At 38.7% G+C, this 27,846-nt stretch overlaps 2 protein-coding genes and 1 long non-coding RNA gene across 3 annotated transcripts in view; 1 reads left to right on the top strand and 2 right to left on the bottom strand.

The window, feature by feature from the left end:
- The window catches only part of LOC136281726 (uncharacterized), a 39,378-nt gene extending 37,719 nt beyond the window's left edge, over positions 1-1,659 (top strand). Inside the window, exon 3 of the long non-coding RNA XR_010717935.1 lies at positions 1,493-1,659. This is a non-coding gene — a long non-coding RNA (uncharacterized lncRNA). The remainder of the gene's footprint in view (positions 1-1,492) is intronic.
- Positions 1,660-4,419: 2,760 nt separating this feature from the next.
- Positions 4,420-7,421, bottom strand: LOC131786063 (uncharacterized). The gene is made up of 5 exons (XM_059103084.2): positions 7,160-7,421; positions 6,435-6,471; positions 6,176-6,201; positions 5,357-5,408; positions 4,420-4,985 (listed from the first exon to the last, which is right to left on the bottom strand). The coding sequence occupies exons 1-5, from the start codon at positions 7,382-7,384 to the stop codon at positions 4,636-4,638; spliced, it is 690 nt and encodes a 229-aa protein (XP_058959067.1). The 5' UTR covers positions 7,385-7,421; the 3' UTR covers positions 4,420-4,635.
- A 2,279-nt stretch (positions 7,422-9,700) lies between these two features.
- Positions 9,701-27,398, bottom strand: LOC131772567 (collagen alpha-1(XVI) chain). The gene is made up of 20 exons (XM_066169007.1): positions 27,004-27,398; positions 26,780-26,849; positions 25,300-25,326; positions 24,686-24,712; positions 24,430-24,516; positions 23,711-23,845; positions 23,185-23,201; positions 22,497-22,548; positions 20,744-21,096; positions 16,373-16,687; positions 16,216-16,270; positions 15,794-15,883; positions 15,252-15,277; positions 14,714-14,765; positions 13,030-13,395; positions 12,323-12,448; positions 11,810-11,872; positions 10,894-10,925; positions 10,586-10,637; positions 9,701-10,274 (listed from the first exon to the last, which is right to left on the bottom strand). The coding sequence occupies exons 1-20, from the start codon at positions 27,265-27,267 to the stop codon at positions 9,913-9,915; spliced, it is 2,571 nt and encodes an 856-aa protein (XP_066025104.1). The 5' UTR covers positions 27,268-27,398; the 3' UTR covers positions 9,701-9,912.
- Between the last annotated feature and the right edge of the window lie 448 nt (positions 27,399-27,846).

Below are 27,846 nucleotides of genomic sequence, written 5' to 3'. Positions count from 1 at the left end.
TAATCAGATTTTTTTTCGAAAGGAATTATTTAGAAAATAACAGGAACATCGTATATCCCACCACATAAAAGTGGACACTATGTTCGAAAGATGACTGTAGACTAATTTCATGTGTTTCGTTTAAGCCAAGTGTGCATTAAGTATCTGTTCGGAAATCAGGAATAAAATGCTTTTGGTTATGGAGAACTCACAGCGCGTGCTGTTTGTTAACCTATCCAGCTTAGAAAATATGGTTGTAACGTGACTGCAACTCTTTAGAATGCGCGATAAGCTGAGTTGGGGGTGTTTGATTACATATCATAACAAACTGGCCTTCCAGGAGCTATAAAAAACACACAAGCCATTTAGTTACAGTGGTTTAGGACCGTGTGATGTTTTCCATAAACCTCAAAAGAAAATGGTAAATCCGCAGGATACAAATAATTTACTAGGTTTCACGTTCTAAAAATCTTGAGCTCTCCTTTTCTCTATTTTTATTTCCTTTTATGGACGATTTATTTTTCCGGCTTGTTTTGCGTGACAAGGGTTGTGTATTATGATTGCATTTGACATTTTGCGCGGGAAATCGGCGCGCGGCAGACCAAATTGACTCCCTTACGCATGCCCGACGTTTGACAGCCATGTTTCTGCCGTGTTGGAAAATTTTGAAGTGAGTAGTAGCTCGTCAGAAGATAAACACTTAGCCGGCCCAGATGAAAAGGAAATAAAGTGAAGAACTCTCGAATCTCTGAAAAGTACTGTAAGATTTTAAGTTTACCGTTCCTCGTTTCTCAAGCTAAGGTGAACTAGTGCTTGGAAAATAATGCAAACTTGCTGCCTTCAAGGGAGGCTTTGCGACCTTTGTACTATTCTACGGAAATTCATGCATCCTTTGCTCATAAGAGAAACCTTATATGAAAAATAGGCATTTTTGTCCCGCTTCAGTTTACCGATAGTTTTCGGGTGGCTTTAGATTTTCAAATTGAGGTTATTCCAAGAAATTTGCGTGTTAACTTCAAACTCGATCCGCAACTGTGGCAAAACTTAATTTGACTGTGTTTGATCTTTATTTCTTAGTAGTATTCTTATACACTTGTATCACCTTTTAGTTTTATATCTCCGTTGTTTTTATATGACTATGTCTTAGAGGCAGGAAATCTAAAAAATATCTATTATACATGATATTTGCCTTTTCTGCGTCCAAAACTTTCGAGTTATGCAAAGATAGGTGAAACACTCCTCTCACAGCACAGAGGAAATCACCCATCAACATACGGGCCCTTACGATTTGAGAAGCTTAGTGGAGAAAGTTTCTCACTCACCTTTGCTGCTCCGTCGTGTACATCGGGGTGTCCTGTGTGAAGTATATGGTCAGAAGTAGAATCATAATTGATATTTTGCGCAAGCTATCTCAATGTTTACACCCTTGCACCGATACATCGATCGAGGAAGTACTCAAAGCATAGGTTCTGCGTGACTTTAGAAGTATTCAAGTTGTTTTTATAACTTTTAGATGTGGTAGTTGACAGTTATGGAAAAAAAAATCGTGGCGAAACATGACAGGACGTACTGGACAATTAAGAGATATTAACCAAACCTTTTGCCACGGAGTGATTCAACGACAACTCCAGTAACAGGAAAGTCCAACCAGCCAGAAAATGAACAACCAGCGTGGCTTTGTGTGAATCATGTGTAAGATATTCCTTCCGTTTTTTTATATATGTCGAATGCAAGAAATATTTCTGGAAAGAAATAAACGTGTCTATAAAGAGTGGTGTTTTCATACAACAGTGAAAAATTACAGAGGTGACTTAACTGTAAAATGAATCTGAAGGCAGCTCTATATACAAAAACTCTCTTAGTCATAAAAAGCTTTGAAGCGAAACCGATAACGCGATAACCATAAAATGCGTAGCCAAATAATTAGAGAAGTTATTACATTTCTGCCTTCATTACCAGAAAGCAGAATATTTAATATGTTTTTTCTGGTCTGCTCTCTACCGACCGTTGCCCTTCGGAGTTCAGTAATTTCCCTCAAAATCGATTTATTTTCTTAAAAAAGAATGATACCGATATGGGTCCTCTCATTCATTTTAGCACTTTCAAGTTCGACAACTTTTGTGGCCAAAAGTCTGGCATTACTAAGCTAGTTCCCCTTACGAGTCTGTTGCAAAGACCTTGAAGGAATTTTTTCGTTACTAGGGGTCACTCACTCAGCATGCCCGAACTCTTAAAATAAGGGTGTCTTCATTAATAACAGACACAGAACAAACTGCGTGTAAACAACGTACAAAGTAATTTGTAGAATCAAATTACAGTCGTAAGCTCTATTTCAGAAAGCATTCTATTGCAGAAAATAATTATTACCATATAGACTTGTGAAGTTTTCATAAGCATATTGTTAAAAGACAAAATTGGTATCGAGCAAGAATTTTCATTATAGGTGTTTTTTGACTTATTTGAACGTTAAAAATGAATGGAAATAATATATTAGCATAAGCCGTTCAGTAAAAAATATAATAAGCCAGTTGATCATTTCTTATTCCTTTTAGCGGTCTTATCTTACAGGTAGAATTTCGATCACCTTTTTCTTATTGTGGTCGTGAAATTGACATGGAGATAGATGTTTTTACGTAAACTACAATTTGTGGCTAAATATTGGTAAATTTTCATTCTGTTGTGAAAAGATGTTTAATTACGAAGAAGGATGACTTCACGATAAGACCTAGTCCAATATAATAAGAACCATTGTTTATCTTTTTATCATTTGCAGTGTAAATAATCTCGCGATGATTTTATCATAAATCCCTTACTTGCCCTTATTTTACGATTCATGTTGATTTCTGTACAGTGGCTCAGCTTAGTCAGTAACAAGTTCACTGATACCCAGTTCTTTGAAAATTCGGCTGCGAAATCGGAAGCCGAAGGTTTGATAGGGAGAACCGACTACTCTATTTGTCTCGCCGCATTTTTCCAAAATTTTGATCATCCCTTCATAGCTAAAACTTGACTCGACACATAAAAATAAGTTATTCTGCCCTCAAGAACAGGTTGTATATGTCCTTTAGACAGTTTACACGTAGTAGCATTTTGAGGTCCCCTCTCAACTAAAAAAGAAAAAGCTACGGCGAAAAAAGATAATGTCCAAATTGGCTACGTTTGCAAGTTCCTATGTTTGTTTATCGTGTGAAAATTAAAGCAATAGAGAAAGGTCATAGAAAGGGCATAGATGGGGGGGGGGGGGAGGGTACATTATTTCATTATGGGCCGATTCCCGCATTGACATTTTGACGCTCATTGTGACAAAATGCCTTGAGAAATGCGAAAATTTAATTTAAGGTTTCTACCAAGAATAAAATCTAACGAGAAATAAGATAATTTCCAAACTCCTTGCGTTTACCAGTTCTTATGTTTGTTTATTGCGTGGAAATAAAGGGACATAGGAGAGTAGGAGAGGTCAGAACATCGTCAGGAGCCTCCATCAATGGCTCCTATGTTGAAACGTTTTTATTTAATTGAAAATCCCGTAATAGCCAGCTGAATAAAAATGGTCTTTTATTCTACTTTGAATACAAATTTAATTGACAGATTTGATGTTAAGCTAAGGAATGGTGGTGACCTGTTTGATTAGAAAACTTACAAAATTTGGTTTACGACGCTTAAACCTTAATGCGCCATGCGTCTTTATTTCTGCAGGTTTTATGACAAAGTGTTAGTGGCTTGGACGACACGCGGTTGTAAAGTTGTTGTGGAGATGGAAGGCAATAGAGCGGTTTAAAGTCACTGTTGGAGGTAAATATTCAACATTCTTGCTGTTACAAACAATGGTCTGAGCTCACTGTCCTAGGTCGGCTGGACTTTAGATATTCAAACTACTAGTGTGGGAAAGAAATCCCTTGTCAGGCTGATATTAGCTAAGAAAGTTGGAAAACAAGTAAGGAAATGGACAGTAGGAATGACATGAAGGCGAGAAATAACGATTATTTTAAAATCTTTTAAATCCAAGAATGTTAAACTTTGTTTAGGGAGAGTACTGTATTTGAAAAATGGGATGACGTTTTGATTAAAAGACAGAATATTTTATAGTTGCGACGTTTGATGATCAAAAAGGTTCGATCAGTTTTCACCTTCGGAGGGGTCACTTATGGAATCGCATTCTGCTAGCTTTGGAGATAAACTAAAATAGAATAACCCTGATCTGACCCACATGTAACAGATGGGGTCGTTTACACATGTTATTCCCGGCTGAGAAATTTGATGAAAGTCCGAAATTAACTTCAGTTTGGGTTGTCTAGTTAGTAATCCTAGAGTGTCGTTACCTGCAAACTTTCCTTGCATTTTTCAATGGTAGGGACGCCCGCTAAAATCACCATAAATACTTCGTATGTAATGTTGTCTAATTAGTAAATTGGCATGAGGCACAGGTGAACTTCCACAAAACCTTCAAATGTTTTTATTTTCTTATTGTACTATTGCATTAGAAGTTGCTAATGATAACATGGTGTTTAACAGCTTTGGGAAAGAAGTGACCGCAATTAAGAACTACATATATAACACCTTACATGCTAGTCGTGCTTAATATTTTAACACACGCTAAAATCAAGGCAAACATAAACTCTAATTAGAGAAAAGAGACTAGATGATTTTCGCGGTACTCTAGATGAGGAAGACTCCCAAAAACGAGCCCTTCGCTGACATGTAGTATTGACCAGCCGCTGTTGGCTTCACAGCGATTGTGTCGTGCGCACGCAGATAAAAGGCGCCGCCATGATAGCGACAGGCCACTGTTGTGTCTTGTCGGCCAATCACGGTTGTCATCTTTTCTTCGTGGTTGATAAAAATGCGATGGCCAGCCGTGTCCTGATTTCTGTTTCCAGAAAAGCACATTTGGCTGTAAATAAAGTACAGCCCATCTCTCATCACCTCGACGCGGCCTACACTGGAACGATAAGCAATCTTGTTTCCATTTTTGTTTGCCTTGGTCCATTGCGTGACGACATCTGTTTCTTAAATTACAGAAAGAAAGTCACACAGTCAGCATGACACTGGTCCTTAACCTTTTACACGCAGGCAAATTTAACTATCACAATTCCTTTCTGAGGTATGCGCAGATACAATTCTTGAATGGAAATGGCTAGGATCTTTTATTATTAAGGGTAAGCAAGGGGGAAGTATTAATATTTATATGAATTATCTTTTTTTTTCCGACAAGAGAGTCAGTCACTTGAATCCAGTAACCCTCGTTTGCCCAACTTCTTCTTTTTCGAGGTACGGTTGTGCGACATTTACAGGATAAATTTACCAACCTACTTAGCATCCGTTCTTCGGTATGTCTCTAACGATTTTCCGTCAAACAAATATTTCAGAGATTACTTACTCTGCAGTGCATATCTTTTTCCATTGCCATAAAGAAGTATGCTTTCAGGAATCTACAAAAACAAAAAAAAGAGACGTTAAAAACGACACAGAATGATATACATAAAAGTTGGATTGAAATTTCCTTAAGTACTGTTAGATCTAAAACTCTATCAAATCGTTTGTACTGTGAAAGGCAGGCTTGTAAACCTTTGTTTTTTTTCCATGTTTGTGAAAGGAATTTACATTTATCGTCATCGATCGAATTTCTATAACAAATGAATAGAGGGGGTAAGTTTCTAGAGATACTGTGGTGCTGCGTTGGTGGGAGAGTATAACAGAGGTGAAGGCGTCATTGAAATTGACAGGGTGATTAATTAATATCAACTGAGTTGATCACGTAAATTGGCCACCGTAAAGAGTTTAAAAGCTGACGTTTCGAGCGTTAGCCTCTAAAACTAGCTCCTAGTTTCTTCTATTTACGTTATCAACTCAGTTGATATTACTTAATTACCCTGTTAATTTCAATAACACCTTCACCTCTGGCATTTGAAGAGAAAACACAATTACGTAAAGAAGCAGAGCTGGCCAAATTCCGCTACGATACTCGATCCGACTTGGCTTGATCAGTCACCAGCCCCCTCAGCGGCCTTTGATTAATCCCTAGGACGCGTTGAGTTCCAGGGCCAAACAACAACCGCTAAGGTGACTAAATCATGTTTAAAGTAAAAATATTAGACTGTAAGATCAACACTTTGTTAACTAATGTTTTATCTAATCATTTCGGGCTTCCCATTTTATTCAAAGGAATAAACTGCATGCACTAAGCTTTCGTGCTTACCAAGGATTGTCGTTCGCCTGGGAGTTCTGTGTAAGTAAGGATGGTGAACATTGAAAAAATCAGTATTGCACAATTATATACAGTCAAGAGTGCTGTCAAGGACAGTGATTCATGCGAAAAAGCTCAACAAAACTAAGTGAATCGAAGATTCCTACCTTAAAAAATCAATAATAGAACAAGAAGTGAAACTAAACAGAGAACGTTAAGATGCTCGAAAAACTGCAGCTATGAAACATGTATTATATAGGTTTTGACTTACGAGAGCGATGTTTCCTGCTGCCGTGTTTATCCACCTCCTGACGACAAAAATATTAAGAGCAAAGATTCTTTTAGCTATGCCAGCAAATCGCGTTTTTACACAACTTGAATAAGTTAATAAACGGCTTAATTTAGAAGAACTATTGCGATTTTCTTCAATAGATTTGACAAAAATAGATTTATTTTAGTACGAAGGAAGCTTGCAACTGACCATTTACATTTCCTTTTCATCTTTTCCAACTTCAACCTTGTTTTTTTTCAATTTAGTATGTTCTACTTATTTGGGTGTGTTCCTTCCGGTTGGAGAACTAACATTGAGTAATTTCTTTATTTTTGAGGGAAATCATATTTACCTTGCCTTGGTTCAGTTAAAAAAAATTGAAGCCAATTCATAAGAGGAAAAAGTATGCTACGATGATTTTTTAAAGATAATTTCAACAAGTTTGCGTTTGTATTTTTAAACGTCTTACACTGAGATTCTTACAAACACGTGGCAACAGTTTAGAGGCAGTTCTCTAAAAATCTAACTTTGCACTTAGATATTCTTTTACATGCTCGTGGTCGTCGAGATTTTTAACAACTGCATTCAGATTTTTTTCCCATTTCGTTTAAATCTCTGGAAGCTCTTAGATCAGGAAGTTAAAGCGATTCTTTGATTTAAAAATCTTACAGTGGCCACTTAAGAAGAAATTGACTCAGTTTTGACAAGGCAAACTATTTACTAACCTTTCCTTCAGCCACGATTCTATCTGAACTGGCGACTTGTTCTTCTTCTTTAGCTTTCAACTCAGTTCTTGAGTGAAATTCTTTATCAAGCGACAACACACGCTTGAAAGAGTACACGCTTAATACAAAAGATAGACAAACAACGATTGACAAGAAAACGCAGAAATAGATCAACCGAGCTGGTGTCTGAGAAGAACCCCTCTTCGTATTCTGTGGATTCTCCATTCTGAACTGCGATAATCTGACCAGGGCGGGTAGATGAAGTGAATGAGCGGTAGCCGTCGCACTGTACTAGTTATATACCCTGCTGTTTCCCCAGACAGTTTCAATTAAAGGCTATTATCGCTTTCCTTTGTCAAACCAAAAGTTACAAAAATAGATAGATAGATGAACGATTTCGATTCAGAGGGAAACAGCTTTAGGGAACTTTTTTTTTGTGTCTTCCTGAGTTTCTGTTCTCTACTCGTTCCATTCAATAATTACCGGTAATATCAGTTTCCACTGTGTAGAAACTATGTAGTAAGGAAGGAAAGATTGTCACGGTAGAATGGTTGCGGTGTTAATAAGACAAGTCTTTTGAAATCTAAAAGAATGTTGATATGTGCGATCAAAATCGATTCTCACCAAAAGATTTTTTATTTTATCTCTCTACTATACTCTGTTATACTTTCAAAATGAGTCGGAGTCCCTAGTGAGTAATGCATTGATGATTAAAACGAGGTTTATTTATAATCATTTCCGCTATTTCCGTCTGAAATGAAAACCTGTCTTACACCTTTGGCCTTTGCAGGGAAAAATCAAAATATCTTAATTGGATTTGAAATAGCATCTTATCAGACCTCAAATAAAGTAACAGTGCCGGGAATCAATCAAATATTTCAGGGAGTAAGTTTCTAAAGAAACTGTGGTGCTGCGTCGATGGGGATATTACACGATAAACTGGTTTCATCAATTGAATTAATAATGAAAATACAAAATACAATAAAAAGTTCATGATACACATTATTATTTCTAGAGTATTGCAATGTTCTATTAAAAGGAATCAAAACCACTGAATAAAAAAGTGAAAGAAAGGGCTGGCTGCCAATTTCGGAAGTTTTGAACGAGGACAAAGGGCGCTTTTCGATAGATATTCCTCTTTCAGTTTCTGGGCAATTCAGGGACAGTTATCAATGGGCAGTAAAAACACATTTACTTTTCAAACGGCCGGAATTCTGGTCAAACTCGACAAACGTAAAAGTCGGATGACCCATACAGTCCCGAATTTTGTTTTTTCATTTCCATTTCGGCCCAACACATGGCCTGCCGTGCATCAGAGACCATATAAAAAATTTCAGGTTTCTGGCGTAGTCGAACTTAGCCGGCATGTCCCTGAATTAGACATTTGCATATTTCCTCCCCTGAGTTACCAGAGTTCCTGTGTTTGTTTATCGCAGGGAATTTAGAGGAAATGGGAAAGGTCATTTTATCGTTAAGAGCCCCCAATATTAAAGTCTCTTATTTCAAAACATCCGTAAATGATCTATAATTCCACTTTGAATACTAACTAAAACTAACAGATTTGACGTTGAGCTGTGGAAGATGGTGACTAGTATAGTTTTGAAAAATAAGAATTTAGCTCACTACGATTTAACTTAACTGAAAGTGCCATGCATCTTTATTCATTACAGATTTGGGGAGAAAGTGGTAAAAAAGCTTGAGTGAAACATGTTTAAAAAATCTGGGACGCAACTAAGCGGGTTGAATCCGCCGTTGAAGGTAAATACTCAACATTCTGCTCTTTACAAGCTAACACGTGTGGGGTGTCACTTTATGGCAACTTTCCTCAGTCTTCTTTGACGGCAGGGGCGCATGCTCAAATTCCTCTAAATATTTCTTAATGTCATCTTGTTTGTAATTTTGCTTAGAACCAAAGATAAACTTGAGCAAAATGTACACATTTCGTAGAAACCAATCCCCTCCTAGCCCCAGCCCGCGCGGCTATTCATCATGAGATTGACTTTCGCGCGGATCATGCAAATAAAAGGTGTGAGTGCGAGTTCAAATTTAATGGCGAGTACGTTCTTATGCCAGCTATATTCCAAAATCGTCGCTACGCTACAAAATTCGCTACGTTCTCGAATGAGAGCTTCAACAACAACAATATCAAATAGTTCATTCTGCGCTTAGGCCCCTGACCTAAACTTTCGACCAAATGAGGCTTAGTCATTTTTGTGCACGACGCCTTTTTAACAGCTATATGTACGATTGGTGAATGAAATAGAGTATTCCAAGCTTAGATACCAATGGACCGCTGAAAGCAGAAATTAGACCGTAGACTTATCTAGTAGTTTCAGTTATTTTACCTCACTCACACGTTGATACTGTATTGAAAGCAGGTTTTTTTTTAATATTTTTTTTTAGAAAATGGTCAGAAAATCCACGAAAGGAATTGTTGTATAACACGGCGCATGGTAAGCTTTTAAATAAATAGCTGATTTGAAGTAGGATTAGTGGCAGGTTGGACGGAATTTTTAAGTATTATGGTAGTTTGTGACTGTATTGTGATATACATTCCAATTATTTGACTGAGAACACAAATTTTAATCCATTTTCCACCAATCTGGCCACTAGCAAATACAAAGACAAGACACTAAACACATAATAAGTGAAAATGCCCACAGATCAGCAGCAATGTTAATATTTGTATGATAAAGTAATGAAAGCTTTGAGGAAGTCTATCGTCATTCGGGACATCCTATCCTTCAGTTAAATCAGTTCGATTCACCAGAATACAACAAGAACGCTCCAAAGAAACTGGCACCAGATTTCATGCTGTAATGTCGAACGTACGGTATACGAACAGAGATGGTGTCGTTGGCTTTGAGCAGAAACATTCCACCGTGGTATTTGGTACTAAACTTCGTCTTGTCGGTGAGAGCGCTCCCCACACTTTCCAAAACCCTTTCATCGTTGATGTATGTGTGGTGAGCCATCACGTTAGTCCGAGCATCGTGATAATACATTTGGCTGTATATGAAGTAATGTCCGGCTTTGACGACTGTAATGAAGCCTCTGTCGTAGTGAATATAGCCCAACTTATTACGTACAACCCAGTTGGTTATAAGAATACTTGCTGTGTAAAAAACAATCACAGTAAATTTTGGCACAATGACGTCACAAGTCTACTGTGTCTCCCCTCCCTCTTCCCGCTATTCTCTCTGTTCCCTTACTCCGCTAGTTTGTAGAACGTCAACAGATGGTTAAAATTTTTATGCAAAAAGAAGAAATCTTATTCCCTGCGGTAGCAAAACTTGAAATAATTATCAGGTAACAACGAATATGCCTCCAGTTCTGCTGGACTAGTTAAGCTTACACAAGAGAGCTTGAGCTATCTTCTCTTGACTTTGAGATATAATGATATTTTAATGATAAACTGCTACTCACAAGGATTTCTTAGGATTGTGTTGTCTCCGACCAGGTAGATGCTTTCTCTAACCTGTCCAAAAAATGTAGGTCTGCTAAAGTTGCAAAGAAGGTAGCCTTATTTGGTAACAGAACATAGTAGCCTGGTGAAAGGCCAAGAGAATGTCGGGTGCAATATCTCGATCTCTTACCCCTAAGGAAAAATTATGTTACGAAAGTTTCCCCGGCCAGGCATGCTATGTGTTCTCAAAATGGGTGTAATCTATTCACAATAGAAACTAAATCTAAACGATATTAGACGATATTTAGTAAAATCAAAAATGCCTTACAGGCTCTTGTGGTTGTATTGTCGCTCCGTGACCTAAGAAATTCAAGAAAAATAGTTTATTTCGACTTTAAGAAACAACTGATATCGCTCAGTTTTAAAAAATAAATGCACCTCCTTTCAAAATTTCCGAACCATTAATGACTAGACAGCATGTATATACAAAGAATGCCAAGGGAAAGCACTTTGGAAGTTGTACTTAAACGGGCTGATTTTGGTAGGAGGGCTGTTTGGGTGGTGCGGGCCCAAGTTGATAAACGACAAACGACGAGCACCAGTTTTTATTGTTACTTTTTTCTCTCCCTTTTTTTTCAAAGTTTTGGCTCTTGCGCTTTGAAATATTCCAAACTTGGTCTATCTACACGGGGCATAAATTGAAATAGCGCTATAAGAAATTTTACAACTTGAGAGGTGCACACCTGTGGCTAATGATCGATTGGTCGTGTAATCATGTAGGGCAAAGATACTGAGATTTTGCGTCTTCATAGACTCGTAGAAAGAAATTCGATGTACACGAAAGGATGTTCCTTGCTGGACTCGCTCTGACCAAGGACAAACGATCGAGACGTCAGCTTTAAATTCTCTTTGCTGTGGCAAATCCACGTTATCAACTTAGTTGATAAAACCAAATTATATTGTAACAACTCCAACTAACGCAGCAACACAGTTTCTTCAGAAACTTACTCTCTTTAGATACAAACTTCTAACAGAAGTTACCTTATTCAGATTTCTCTAAATTTACGACGCTGGGTCTAGGGGGAAGAACAAGGAAAAGAAAATCCGCTTGGCCCGTATTAAAGCCGCAAAAGAAAACGGTGCAAAAGCCGAACAGGAATCGTACAGAACAGGTTAACAATCCTATACAGAACTACTTTTTGAAAGATACATTGTACAATCAAAAGGTGAAATATCAAGAATACCTGGGGGACCAATAGGACCGGAAGGGCCTGGTACACCTGGCGAGCTGAGTTTCCCCGGGGGCCCTACAAAAGAAAGTGAAAACCATAAAGTACAGACACTAAGTTAGTTAGCTGTTGCTAACATATAACAAACACCCTTAGAGTCTTAAAACCAACTGATAACATGAACCCAGAATTGTTTTCTGAGTAATAGATTTATGCAAGAGATTATAAACTCTTGATTTGTAACATTCGACCGGAAGGACCTTACCCAATTCGTCACGTGACTCTTATAATAAACAGTAATTTTCACCGAAAACAGTTATCAGAACCACTTCGCTCGAAAGATTATACTACCTGATTAAATGAAGCTATAAACGTAACCAAGAAAAAACCGGATGGTCCTTGAATTTATCTGAAAAAGCTCTATCTACCAGGAGGCTTATTAGCATTGGCTTTGAAACCAATAGAACCCATTTTCAAGAGGATGTGAAGAATATACACCCAAAAAATAAAATTCTAGGAAAACAGTACCTTGGAGGCCAATAGGACCAGAGGTCCCAGGGGGGCCGGGCGGGCCGGGGGGGCCGGGGGGGCCAGAAGGGCTTAAAGGACCAGGGGGGACGGGTATCGCCTGCTCGACCCGTCTACTCGGTTCTTCTGAAAATGAAAGAAAAAGGAATAAAATCTACCTTGAGGCAAATCATGATCAAGTAAAAATATTCCAAACTTTGAGGTAAAGTGCATAAATGAAAACATACGATGATACACCCTCAGTAGGCGAAAGAAGAAGCTTACAAAGAGCCTAGTGCCGAGTAATGATTAATTGGGAGATGTAGATGAACCTTAAAGAAGTATATTCGACCTTGACTTCCCCGGTCGGGGGGGGGGGAAGTTAACAAATGGACTGAGTGAAACACAGAGACAGATAAACAGACACACAGACATGCAGATAGAAAGACAGACAGACAGTGAAAAGATAGCAGGTTTTCAGTTAGATTCTTGAAAACAAGAACACATCCGCGGGCCATTATCAAGATAGAATATGGGTAAATAGGTAATTTTAAGCACCCCAACGATTAGGCTAATCAGTAAAATTTACAAAGAGTTTATTTTTTGCGCAACTTGATACAAAATTTAGCGAAATTTTTCGATACTGAGCTCTTCTAAGTACACTCCAATGCCTGTACATATGTTGGAAAGTATGATCAAAGTTGCCTTTATTTTGAAGGTAGGCAAACCTGAGGATAGAAGACCTCCAAGCAAAAACGCTCCAAAGAAACTGCCCTCAATATCCATGAAGTAGTGCTTAGAGTAAGGTATGTAGACTGAGATGGTGTCCTTTTCCTGCAGTAAGAAAACTCCACCATGATACTTGGTGTTATACTTCCGTTTGAGACCTATAACGCTCCCGACACTTTCCATGACCTTTTCGTCATTGATGTACGTATGATGACCCATTAGCGCTGTGGCACCATCATAATAGTACATCTGACTGTAGATGTAGTAGTAGCCTTTTCTCTTCACTTCTATGAATCCAGTGGTCGGGTGATATTTGATGCTGCCTTCTCTATGCCTCTCGTTCCATCGGGTTCTGGTTTTAGATTCTAGAGATAAAATCGTACCTAGTCGGCTAAACCATCGCATTAGTAATTATTGGCATGCATTCGGTACACTGTACTCATTATGGTTTACATATTACGTAAAAGACAAGGAAGACACTTGCATTATAAATTTGAACTGTCGGCTATAGATGAAATATTAACTGGATCGTTTGATGTAAATGACTCCTTCACTGTCAGCAAACGTTAACTCCTCCCTTTTGCGTTTCATTCGAGCTTGTAATAGATGCATTTATGCTAGAGACGTTAAAGTTGTCTAAGACGTTAAAGTCGTCTCGAGACGACTTTAACGTCTTAGACAACTTTAACGTCTCTAGCATAAAAACGGCCAATCCGTGGAACTGCCACTTAAAATTTCTCAATGACCTAATTTTTATGATTGGATGCTTTAAAGATTGTCGGAAACATGGAAACGCCCCCACGCGAGAACAATTTCGTTACCTTTTGAAACCAGATACTTTTTTTGTTTGTACAGTAATTTGTTGATTGATGGACACGTAAAATTGAACTACAATAATCGCGTGCACATTAGACTTTGATCAGTTCTTCTTTCGAAGCGAAGACTAGGTTGTGTTAGTAGGTTTTACGATACGAGATCAATTTTGTTATATCAGGATGAATTAATTAAACGAATCAATTGACAAATCAATACAAGTTTCGAAGTTTATGACAAAGATTTCAGAATCTCTTAAATTCAAAATGGTTCCATTTTGTGAGGTGACAGCCGAAAAAAAATGAGTCGCAGCTTTTACTTTTGGAAGCAGTACACACGAAGCGGTTTTTCAATCGACTTATCGCTACATGTGTCCCCGGCGGTAGATCCGTTTGCTCCATTGGTTAATATTCTTATGCTTTTCTCCACCTCAACTCATGAAATCTCCTCTATTTTATATACCTCTAGTAGGAGAAAGGCGTTCCTTTTAAGTGGGACAGTCTTGTGCACCTTTTTACTGACTTCTTACCAACCGAGCGTGAGGGCCGTATTACGAAAAATTTGGCTCGAGGTCGAGGTAAAATGGACCGAGCGCAGCAAGATAGGTACAAAACAACCGAGTGCCACTATTTCCCAGTACGGTACGAGCAAGTGAAGCTAGTAGTTTATTATATGCCACTCGGACCAAACTTTTTTACTTTGAATTGGCCAGCTTTCACGACCGTTAATTTCCTATAGTAAAGAAGATCAGCCTATGAGAACCTTCGACGTCCAGCGAAGGTTCTCATAAGCAAATAAGCGGGCAATCAGTCGTAACTATGAAACTAGCTTTTAATAGTAAATAGAAAAATGAGCCAAATTCTTTATTACTCGTCGTCCGCACTTTTTGTCCATCACCAACCAGATGAATACTTTCATGGCTCTAAAAGATGAAAAAGACTGTGTTGATAAGGAAGTAACCCCACTTACTACTCATATTGCCCCAACGTGCTGGTGCTTGAAGAGTGATAAAAATAAATAAACCACTTCGGGTGGCTGGTATGTCGGCCGATAATGCCCGCTGCTGAGATATCGTCAAAAAATTAATATTTGGCCGAAGAGCCAAGCTTCGAGGGCAAATGTGAGATTTTGAGGACAATCTCTCAGCCGCGGACATTATCAGCCGACATACCAGCGAGCCAGAAGGGGGTCTATTCATTTTTTAACCCTTCCAATAAATTTCGCGTGGTGTGTTGACAGCAAATTTTTTTGACTTTTTTGTTCTTTCCGGAGCAACAATTGAGATTAACTGTTTTATGTCACTACCACTGGAAAACTATTCGCATCTCGCAACAATTTATGTCCGCGATCAAACATCCGTGCGTATTTTCGCGCCAAATGGAGGCTGTTGTTTATTTATACCACTCACCTGATATCCTACGGGTCCACGTGGTCCTACGAAATGGAAAACGACTGATTACGACATAGAAATAATGAATCAAGTCGCAAACAGCTGTGCTGCTTATATTTCTTTCCTTAACAATTAAACATTAATATCGAACATCGAATGGTAGTGTGATCCAAGCGGAAACATTCATTCCTATTCCCAAAGGTTTATACGAAGGAACTCGAGTGTTTTTTTTTTCTTATACACATGGCCTTAAGTGACCTTATTCGATATCCATTGATGTCTATGAAGCTCAGCTCAGCTAAGAGAAAAAGGAAGGGGAAATTCTCTCGATCAAGTAATTGTGGACTGAAGTGAACTCTTCACCTGACTCTGAGGATGATTTCCACCAATGTGGAAAGGACCATCCTGACACAGATGGTCACAGAAAACACATAACGACTAATGAAAACATAGAAGAAAAACAAATGAATCGTAATGGAAGCATTTGACTTATTTAGACAATAAACGCTTCAAGTCTCGCCTTACACACCTGCAATAAAAGCCATTTTCAAAAGGCATACCTTGGGGGCCTATAGGGCCGGGGGCTCCGGATGGCCCAGGTGGACCGGAAGGCCCGGGTTTCCCCTTCTTCCCGCGTCTACCAGGAGCTCCTGGAAATTAAGGAAGGAATCTCTGAAAGGGTAATTATGTTTTACGCTCTACAAGTTTAATACAAAAATTTGATGGTAATCCTTCAACGTATCACCTAAAGCGAGAGTAGAAGCCTGTTTGAAGGGCTCCCTTCCTGTTTGCGACTAGACTCAAGTTAATGTGCATGAACGCTTCTGACTCGTTTTCGTATTTTATCGTCTACTGATGAATTAGAGAACCAAGGATGTACAAATCTCAACTTTAGCAGACATAACTGAGGAATTTTATGCTGTACATTTTGACGAAGATGCACTTTTAGTTGGGTCACACAACAGAACAGTGCCTCACTTACCAACACAAGTACAAAGGTCTGGAGCATCCTTCCGAATCCGAACTGCTTTTGATCCCTAAGTAGACAGCACGATTACTTAGGAGGTAACATGGTGAAAATCAAACGTTGATTTATGTAGGAATTACAAAGGAGTGCAAGCGTAAAATGAGGTACTAACCTGAATGTCGTAAGCGCTGTCATGGAGTTGTAAGGTCTGGATAATCTTCTGATGTTCACGGATTTGCATTTTGAGCAAGGAAAGTTCTCTGTGCGTGTAAACAGCGAAAAAAATCCCTGCAAAAGCCAACAACAAACAGCAAATTACAACAGGGAGGAGATAACCTTCCTGGCCGGGTCTTTTCTTTTCCATGATCCTTAGAGCGCGACAACAACAATGGAAGCAAAAAGGCCTTGCTGTGGAGGGAATTTCCTCTTTGAAATCCGAAATCACCAGATCGACGCATTGGCCATGAGCCCATTGCAAAAATCCACGTGACAGAGGTCACACACCGTCGCTTTATGAGTGCACGGATCTCCGGCCAAAGATTTTCTTCTAAGATTTTCCGCCAATATCTCGATGCGTTGACCATTTCTGACGGTACGACTTCTTCACTTTGAAATCCGAAATCACTAGATCGACGTATTGGCCATGAGACAATTGCCAAAATCCACTTGACAGAGGACACACACCGTCGCTTTATGCGTGCACGGATCTCCGGCCAAAGATTTTCTTCTAAGATTTTCGCCAATATCTCGATGCGTTGACCTTTTCTGACGGTCCGACTTCTTCACTTTGAATTCCGAAATCACCAGATCGACGCATTGGCCATGAGCCAATTGCCAAAATGCACGTGAAAGAGGTCATACACCGTCGCTTTGTGCGTGCACGGATTTCCGGCCAAAGATTTTTAGTCGGGCGACCGACTATTGGTTTACCCTCGGGTTTCTCCACAAAGCTCAGTCACGTGCAATGGGGAATACCGCAGACACGTAATAGAGGCGCAACCTTCTTTCCACCATGGCGGATTTGTCGAATATCAAAATGGTGTCATCTTTTGTACGCTTAAGCATTCAGACTCACACACCGTTCGCGGTAGACCTACTCTAAAAGATGGCTTGTGTAATGAGCGTATATTTCGAAACGGGTCGTTCCGCGAACTCAAAATAGCAAAAGAATCAAATGCTTTAGCAAAGGTCTCACTAGAATCTATGAAAGCGGCAATCTTCAAAAGCGGGAATCTTTAAAACGGGAAATCTTTAAAAGCGGGAATCTTTAAAAGCGGGAATCTTTAAAGGCGGGAATCTTTAAAAGCGGGAATCTTTAAAACGAGGAATCTCTAAAAGCGGAATCTTCAAAATGGGGAATCTTAAAAAAAGTAACAATTTTTTTTTGGCAGATGGCAGTATCACTCGATTATCATTTCTTTTATCAGCCTGAGAGATAAGTCAGTTATCAGCCTTCTAAGCAGTCATGATTGAATACTCTGATCTACATCGTTTTCCGGTATTATCTTCAGGGTTCAAAATAACAGCCGGCTGCCGTTTTAAAAGCTTTCAGGAAACGTAAACAAGTAAAAAGTTTCGAAATTTGAAACGTACTACAGGGAGCATTTTTGTTTACAGTATTCAGCTTTTACGTATTTGTTCAAGCGTGAAACATGCAAGTTTGTGTCCATACCGTCAATTTACCGTGCTTATGTTTCTGCACATACATACTTCTTTTAATCAAGATTTATTTTCCGCCAAATCCTGTTTGATGTCGTTTGTATAGCCTTCTCACGCGTTCAAATTAAAGTCGGCGCTTGACAGTACGGATTTCTGTTCAGCCTCAAAAGGTCCACAGCAGCAGCCTCTGTGATACCTGTCAGGGTATTGCACCAAAAATATGTGACAGTGTGTTGTTGTAGAATTGGTGCCTCTCAGGGGTGAAAAAATTTTTACGCCACGCCCACAAACCAGGACCATGGTACCTCTGTATTTCTTTTAGAACCACTGCGCACCGTGAATGGTCAACACTTGTAACAGCGCGTCTACCTGTAGCCCGACTTACGATCTTAGATCGTCTTGTCTTCTTCTAAGATTTTCGCCAATATCTCGATGCGTTAACCATTTCTGACAGTACGACTTCTTCACTTCGGCACAACATGTGAATATGATGTTGAGTTCAAAGTAAAAACGTGACTCGATCGCTTTTGACGTTTTATTGCTAAGAGGACGTAAAAATTGGTGTCTTAACGTTTAAGCTCTGCATGGGACGGCTAGGAAAAGTACTCGTATTTCGCTTTTGTCTTTTTGTAACATGAACGCCACCCCGCTAAGGCAGGTCACCCCACCTATCATGTAAACGTGATCAAGATAAAATATTGGATTATCTGGACAGGCGGGTTACCTCACCTACCTGGGGTCTCCACCTCCATGTTAATAGGCCTTAATCAAGAACGGGGTGCTTATAGGAAGCAGGGCATTTAAGCTAGACGAAGGGCTAACGCTCGAAACGTCAGCTTTTTTTACCCTTTACGGCGGCCAATTTACGTTTTCAATTCAGTTGTCAACACTAAGTTACCTGCTATACCCTTCCACCGACGCAGTATCACAGTCTCTTTAAAAAATTACCCCCTTTATTCATCTAGCTAGAGGTGCGCATATGATTGATTGTTAAATTTTCTCTCAATGAAATGTTACTTTGCTTCAGGCTGACCAAAACATAATTGGAATATACAAAGTTTATCTTGGCAAGAATATCGCGTTAAACATAGGTCACTCATGGGAAACTTGTGATAAATAAAACAGAAAACGCACATATATATAAGCAAAAGGAAAATAAATGATTATGTGACACATTCTGTTATCGATGATGGTTAAACTCGAAAGATTACGAAGAAAATGCAAATAGCTGCTGGTTTTCTCCTTAACTCCAAATTAGAAAGTGAAGACAGGAGACGCTAGTCTTATTTTGTGTTCCCGGAATGATCGAAAATTGATTTCTCCTTACGATATCGATACTTTCGTACAGAAAGGTATTGAGAGAAAAAGAAAGATGTCAACAAGGGGATATTGCCTGATTTAGCTCCAAACTCTCAGATCTAAGATTGTGGAAAATGTATGGCACACAGTTTGGAGAATTCATGCTTAGATTTTGGGAGTCAACTGTTATGGCCTCAAGTGCCAATCAGACACCAGCCTTAAGCACTACTTCTCGGGGGAAATCCCTCTCTTGAAATAAATATAATGAACTTTGAAAAGGCGCGTGATAATTGTTTCATCAACTGAAACTACAAAATTAAAAAAAATGTACACACACGGCAGTACCACAGAGATATACATCGCACTATTTTGCATCTCTCCTAGGATTTATATAACTTGAATTTGAAGCGCATGGGCTTAGTTTATTGTATGCAAGAAGGTGGAAGGGGTATATGTTATAAATTCATGTAGGCAGAACGTAAGTAAAAGCTTACTTTATTTCTATTCCAGCAAATATTTAATAAAAACATATAAACAAAACAATGATTACCGAAAAACTTAAAAAATATTTGACTCAGTATTTTAACACAATGGTAAGGTGAAATTCATGTGAGATACTTGCGCATCTTGACTGAATTTGCCTAAGTTTCATTTTTGTTAGTTATAAACTGGGTTCATGTTCTTGAAACTTTACCATCTGCATTCCCTTTGGTGATGTTCATCCTTCTCTTACTTTCGCTCATCAGTTTAAAACTATAGGCTGGGCTTTCTTCCGTTTAAGAAACGTATTAAGCAAAATGATGTAAAACATAATATCGCACCTAGCACTATTGAGAGATTGGCACACCTCCATAAGTTCTAAAAATCTAACGAGCCAAATCAAAGGTACTGAAACAATACTGAGTGTAGTCGTCCAATCAACAGTATCAAAAGTGAACTTGCATAGCAGTCAATTTCCTTTCTTGTAAAAAAATCAGTGATACTAAAATGCAAGCAATATAATACAAATACCTTTGAATATCAAAGGACTTTATGTAAGCTATACTGACAAGAACCTAACTTACACCATCTTTTGAGACAAGGCGAGTCCACGTAACATTCGTCATAGGCCGTTAAGTGTTGTGTTCACGAAAAATTCAGGAATGAACTATTAACTAAGACAATTCCTGCGTTAGAGAACGCAGCAATCAAGCCTTAAAAGGAATAACGTTTGCACCGGTTGAAAAACAGCTACACACCAACAAATTTCCTAAAAATTCTATGGATTTGACATGACAAGGAACAGTGTTACAGTCATAGACGAGTGGTCTTTAATCTTAAATCTTTAGTATTATACACGTGAAGTTTCTCCTTTAGGTGTAAGTACGATATCTCGCAGATAGGTTACAAAAAGATCAATCAAAATTAGCGAAAACCACACTGAGTGGTGACCAGCTGAATGTAGACAGTTTCTTCAAACTTTCTACGTTTCTCGTCACAGAAAATTTCAGATTTAAATGTTGCCTATAAGGGTATTGACGCTGCCCAAACATGATGGAATTGCAGCTGTCTGTACCGCGAAAACATTATCCGTGGGTCAAGGAACAGTAGCATGGAGTAAAAATGCGCCAAAATAACTCGAACTGGGATTCATGAAATAGTGATTTGAAAAGGGAGTTTTGATTGAAACGGTGTCAGTGCTGTTTAGAAACACCACACCACCGTTGTAGTTTGTGTTATATTTTCGGTCCTCGCTAATAACGGCAGATGTGCTTTCCATGAATTTTTCCGAGTTGACGAACAATTGATGGCTAACTTGATATGGTAAACCGTCGTGGTAAAACATCTGCGAGTACACGAAATAAAATCCAGCAATTTGTATTCGAATGAAGCCTTGATCGAACTGAAGTCTGCCTGATCTGTATTTCAATTGCCAGTTCCTCACCGTGCGTCTTGTTACTGAAATGAAATAAACGCAGTCTTGATGGAAAAATTACTGCTAAATTTTGTGATCAGAAATTGAAATCATGAATGTTCGAGAAACCAGTAAACCAATTGGGATGATGATTTTCACTACTATGTTACTTGAGTAGAAAATTTTCACTCATTATCGATTGATGTGTAATTTACTCCCTCTTGCATGCTTTGAAAGGCCTCCTAAATACCATTGTAATAGCTGAATCGGTATCACAACTTTTAAACGAATCGCGTACTACGAAACTTGTATCAGTTAGTCATATATCTGATCAATGAACGTATCTGTCAATGGTTATGTATTCTCTCTGTCCCATACTACTATGTAACATTTGATCACGTGGTATTGTTCTAACAGCAACCTGGATAAATACAATGTCCTTTTGCCTTTGGGAACAAGTTCAATACAAATCTTGCAAAGTTGAAAAAGGCGTGTCTGAGGAACCAGCAAGAGGCACAGATCCGGCGGCATCAAGACCACGTGACAAGTGGACAAAACATGTTCAACTTTAAGCCTGGAACACGGAAAAGTATCTCTGCATTGTGGCCTATCAGACAGCTACAAAAAACTAAATTTGCATTCCGTGGAAAGATATCAAATACAGGGTAATTTCCTCGTGTGTATCGGCCTAAACTTCAAACAAATCTTTAAAAAAAGCGTGACTTGAAGCGATCTACGTAAAGTTCATGTAAACCCTTTTGCTATCTGGTAAATGATAAAATTCTACCATAAATGAGTACGGTCCCTTCTTCAGACTTTTTTTACTCAAAAGGGAAATCTCAGTCTGAAAAAACGAAGGGCCTAAGTCGCCTACCAAGTCACAAACAGACTCAAGTGCTACGGAATGGTAGATTATAGACATTGGAGGGGCACAAAATTCTCCCTTCAAGTTTAAAGGAGGTATTGTTGTTTTGTCATTCCCTCTATTTAGTCGATATAATGGAGCAGAAATGCCCCAAAGAAACTGCCCTCACTATCCATGAAGTAGTGCGTAGTGTAAGGTATGTGGACTGAGATGGTGTCGTTTTCCTGCAATAAGAAAACTCCACCATGATACTTGGTGTTATACTTCCGTTTGGGACCTATAACGCTCCCGGCACTTTCCATGACCTTTTCGTGATTGATGTACGTATGATGACCCATCAGCACTGTGGAACCATCATAATAGTACATCTGACTGTAGATGTAGTAGTAGCCTTTTTTCTTCACTTCTATGAATCCGGTGGTCGAATGATATTCGATGCTGCCTTCTCTGTGCCTCTCGTTCCAGTTCGAAATGCGGTGGAAGCCTGCTGAAGAAATCGTACCTTGTTAGCTAAAAAAAATTGAATGCAACTTACAAATTGATTAAGGTTGAAACATTACGTAAAGATAAGCACATTACTTGGATTTTGAATTTTCTGTCCGTCACCAACAAGATGGATGCTTTCACTCATCTAAATAGCAATAAAGAGAGAATCCTTTACACTAGATTAAACCCTTTAACTCCCATGAATGAGAGAGACAGAATTTCTCCTTACAATATCAATACAATATCAAACAGACAAGTGATGACAATAAAGAAAAATATTAAGTAGGCGATTTTTAGTTGATCCAATGCCAAATTCTCCAAACTAACATTACAAGAACTATATGGCAGACAGTAAGGAGAATTACTAATGAGATCTTGGGAGTTAAGAGGTCAAAGATAAGATATTGGAAACAAGATAAGGTACAAGTCAGACGTTTCTTCTTAAGTCTGGGGATCTACCAGTATATTTCACCGTTCTTTGACGACGTAGTTGGTTGGGTTCTCCACTTGTCCTCCCCGATCCGAAGAGTGTTCAATTTTCAAGAATCCAACATAAGGAAGTATTTATGCATTGTTGCGAGGTTATTAAGGAAGTCAAATAGGGAATATTCAAATCAAAATACAAATAGCTGTTTTTGGCTGATTTTTTACCTCACTTTAGTGTTTTTCCTCCTTGGCAAACTATTTTTTTAAAACTGAACTGTACTTTGAGAAAATTCACTATGTCTAAAATTACTCAAAATACAATGACGTAGCTTCTTGAAATCCTCAGCATACTCACCGAAGCTCCTGGTGGTCCTGTTAGAAACAGAAAAAAGAAAAAACTCTGAATGCCTTAGATAAAGAAATACATGTTTCCTCTCCACCCACCACCGATTAGACCCCGGATGAAGGGAGAAAACTAATGCACTACATTCACGGAGACTATTCACAACAGCACCAGAAGGCCCACGTAGCTGAGGTGCATTCTGATTTTGATAGCATGAAGCAACGTGAAATATTGCTTCTCTTCCTGAATAAATGCAAATCCACCACAGGTCACTCCTAAATATTTCGTTACGTTTCCCTAGCAGTTTGCTAGTATTTATTTACACTTTTGGGTTGAAAAAGAAAACTTTGAATGTAAAATGTCACAACCGTGAACACAATCAGGGACGCCTTGCAGGGCTGGAACGAGGTCTTCTAATGTCCTACCTCGTCATTACGTAGCCCCATTGAGCCAGTGTGTTAGTTTCAAAGAGCTAATCCACAAAACGGCACAAATCCCGTAACTTATAATTGAAGAAACAGTTCACTACAGTACTAACCTGGGTCCCCTTTAGGTCCTCGAATGCCTACTTCCCCCCTGTCTCCTTTAACTCCAGGGGTACCAGGAAGACCTGCTGGACCTTGGGTACCATTCATTCCATTCAATCCTTTGGGACCTCTGGGCCCTGGGTCACCTGTGGTATGAAATAATATATGAAGCATGTTCTTGACGATGTAATGTTTCAAACTTGTGTTTCAGGCTCAAGAGGGACGGATGGTGACAGTTAGATGGTGCCCTAACTGCATCACCAGTGGATGGAATGTGAATTAAAGTGGAAAAGCATAAATAAATGAAAGAAGTGCAATCGCAGTAAGTAAACCTCTGATTGTTCCTAAAAAGTGACCATTTAGACTAGGTCACATTGAGTAAATTTAGTAAAAAAAAATACATATTTGATTAACTTATTCACAGATAATTGATTTGGTACTTTTGGCTCAATCACTCAGATACGTACAATAGTATGTCCCAAAATATGTTTAGAAACTTCATTAAGGTAAATGCCATTTTGTCAATTGCATTTTGCATACTGTTACCTAAACATATAGCATAGTTTTGACGTATTCCATCGGTGATGTGTTTTTCTCTTTACCCTCTTACCATCCCCAGACTCCTGTGATGCACTAAGTGTATGAAGTTAGCCTTGCATCAGCCACTCTGTTTATTTCCATCAAACTGTATCGTTATCATAATTTTCTTGGACTTTTACGACAGACTCACCTTGCTGCCCCTTAGTAGGCTCCCCATTCGCTCCTGGTTCTCCCTTAGGACCCACGGGACCAGCTGGTCCTTGGTCTCCCTTGTGCCCTACGAAAAAGGTGCCGTTTGGTGATTACCCAATCGGTTAACCGCACCGAACTTCTGTTACTCGGTAATGCATTGCACGTGAATCATTTCATGGGGGAAGAGGGGAGGATGCTGGGAAGACAACTGAGGCAGCTTTTACTTGATCGGCATCACTTTTCACTAAACTAACCTTTTTTACCTTTCTTTCCTCGCCGACCTATGATAAACGAGAAAAAAAGTTAACTGTCGATTTATTCAGTTGAAGAAACTATCATACTTGACAAAAATAATTGCATTATTGTACTATCTTTTAACTATGATCTTGAGAAGGGAAATTCTCAACACGTTTTGTCAGACTATGTTGAAAACAATCACTGTCAGCAAATGACAAATGATTACATTTAAAACACTGTACGGAAATGTTCTTTGTTTGGGTATTCAATAACGAGACCAAACGGATCGGTTTTCTCAGGTAATGATGGCAAAATAAAGACAAGGGCAAAAATCTATTTCTATCATGGAACAGTTAAAACATGATCATGAACTATATGATCAATGTGTGTGTTATTTTTTCATTTACATTATTAAAAAGTAATAACATTATTTCGCTTGCAATTCGATGTACTAAGCACTGATGAATTTTTCAAAGACTACACATTGCCCTTGCCCTACGGGTTCATGTTATTACCTACACATTAACGGGAAGAGCTAGAAACAAAAACGGTGCAACAAATTAAGCTACAACGTTTCAAGCGTTTTTTTTTAAATGATGGGAGAGAAAAAGGGATGTGATGCAGCTCTTACCTGGAGGTCCAGCATCTCCTTTAGGGCCTGAAAAAAGGGAAAATAATATTGCAAAATACTACAGGACAAGCATGTGCCAATTGTAGAATGTTTAAGTGCTCCTGCCCTTTCTAAGTTTATCTTTTTGTGTGTATTATAAAATCACAATATAGAAAATGGTACACTCTGAATTTGGTCGAAACTCCACTTCATTTAAAACCATGAGCTATTTTCTTTACATGTAATTTGTCCCGGCAATATGTCGTTTATTCCTAATCTTTATTCAGAAAAACTAACTCTGCTCGGTAATTATCGATTGTTTTCTAAAACTGCTTCAAACTTATAGGGCAAAAATATTGAAGTCATTGTGGAATGATATTCTCATCTTCCGACGCTCCCATTTTGCCAGAGTCCCTTGTCTCATACAATATTTCATTAGGAATCGGCAGGGTCATCCATCAGTCACGAAAACAATTGGCATTTGTCTGGCACATGTCTATCACGATTGAATAGGGGTTGAAAACTTATTTCTGACCTTTTAGGATAGTCCATTGAATTGGAAGAGGTGATGAATTGAAAACAATGTGATGTTTCCTGTTGAGCCGAACCTGAACAATTCTCAAGGTCAAATTATCAGTGTATGCAAATTGTATAAAAAATGTAAATTAAATTGTAAGGTCTTTTGTTATCTTTGACGCACTATTATCGCCGGTGAGTCAATATTTTCTCCGGGTTTTACACCGAGAAATGTAAAATGATGCTTTAAAGGTCAATTGAACATAATGTTTCCTAGTTTGTTGAGCTGTCATTGATGACATTTTTAAAAACTCGTTTGTAATTCATTTGCTCGCGTTTATCACCTTCTCAGACATACTTGACGAGACATGTTATTTTGGTGGAAGTTTGCCAAAACTTCAAGAGGCAATTGTCACGCCAACGTCTTGATTGAGATGAAGCCCTGCCGGCTGTGAGGTTCTTAAATTTGAGCCAATCATTTAAATTGCTTCAGCAACAAAACATTTCCACCAAACAAATTTCCCAGGGAAAACTTTGATGCTGAAATCTATTAACGACATGGTTTCACGCCTGATTTAGGATCAAAAGGTCACAAAATTGAAGTTTACCACAAGTAGGTTACCGATATAGAATGCTTATAAACAGTTGTTTTTCTCGTCACCAAGAGTCCAATTTCAACATGCTTAAATACTAAGAAAGTGTATTTTTTTTGTGGGGGCTCATAAAAGCTGATTAGTTCATGACCAAGCGACTTTCAAGCACTGAACGCGGAAGTAAACAGAGTCTAGAGATCAAACAGTGGTCGATTTGTTTATCCTTCATTGTTCTGCGAAAATTTTGGAATTCTTTCATAAACAGGCACGACGAAACTGTTCTTTGCGTGAATCTCCTTGTATTTTTCAGACCGATCGTTGTTCTAAATGTGCCTCTTTGTGTAATCATAGCTAAATATGTAAAATATGTATTTCTAGCACTCAAAGATTACCTTGCAAACACGGGCAGTAGCCCTCAAACTGCCTTTTGTCTCTACCACGAGGAAGATCAGGAACGGCAAGCTGTAACAACGAAAAGTCATTCTGTTTCATTTGGCTTCACGAATGTATCAATTCTCAGAACAGCGATGAGCAACATCACAATTCACGCCAACATTTAAGTAAACAATACGCTATAGACTTTACTAATTGCGCACCGTCAAGCCGGCTCTCTAACCTTCGTTTTTAAACGCGCAGATTTCCCCTCCATAACACTATCGGCCTCACCCACAGAATTTCTGTCCGTTTTCTGAGCTGTGAAGCCGCTGTTTTCCAACTTTTCAACACGAGCTTCAAGTCGCCGCACGATGTCGGATTGCAGGACTGCCAACTGGTGTTGATGAACCACAAAAAAAGTCACAATTACGATGTATAACACTGCTAAAACAATCGCAATGTTGAGGAAAACGCGACGCGCATTTGATTTTTTCTGTTGGTCCATGGTGGAACGTGCATTTGCCAAGCAAATTCAAGTGCTCGGCTCGGAATTTTGTTTCAGCGATGCACAATCCGTGAAGAGCTGAACTCTGTCTTTCCACGCTTGGTTGAGCTTAATCTAAATTTCTGGGAAAATCAAAGCAATATTGCGCATGTGTTGAAGGTGATTGACAGCATTAAAAATACTGAAACTTTTGGGGTAACTTTCAAATTCCGCACGTTGCTCTGTCAACCAACTTCGCAAAACTATTACAATAGCCTAGTAATACTGAAACTTAATCCTTGCTTTAGGAGAGAGTAGCAAAAAACGTGTCTATTTGAACCTAGATCCTTTGTATTCGAGTCCAATTCTAGGAATTATGAGATTATGTAAACTAGTAAAATAATCAACGCAGCTACAACTTCCCGCTGAAAATGCTTCTGTCAGTTTCAAATGCAAGTGTTAATATGTTAATATGGCGTTGAATTTCAAGCTTGATTGCCAGTTGATTCATCAGTTTTATTCTTATTGCATTTGACAAAATGCCAGTATTATCTTTGCAATAGGATTAGGACAGGACTGTGGCCAAAGTCTACAAAAGCT

This window comes from Pocillopora verrucosa, chromosome 6 (genome assembly GCF_036669915.1).
Source record: "Pocillopora verrucosa isolate sample1 chromosome 6, ASM3666991v2, whole genome shotgun sequence".
Taxonomy (NCBI): Eukaryota; Metazoa; Cnidaria; class Anthozoa; order Scleractinia; family Pocilloporidae; genus Pocillopora; species Pocillopora verrucosa.
This window is presented reverse-complemented; position numbering and strand designations above follow the sequence as displayed.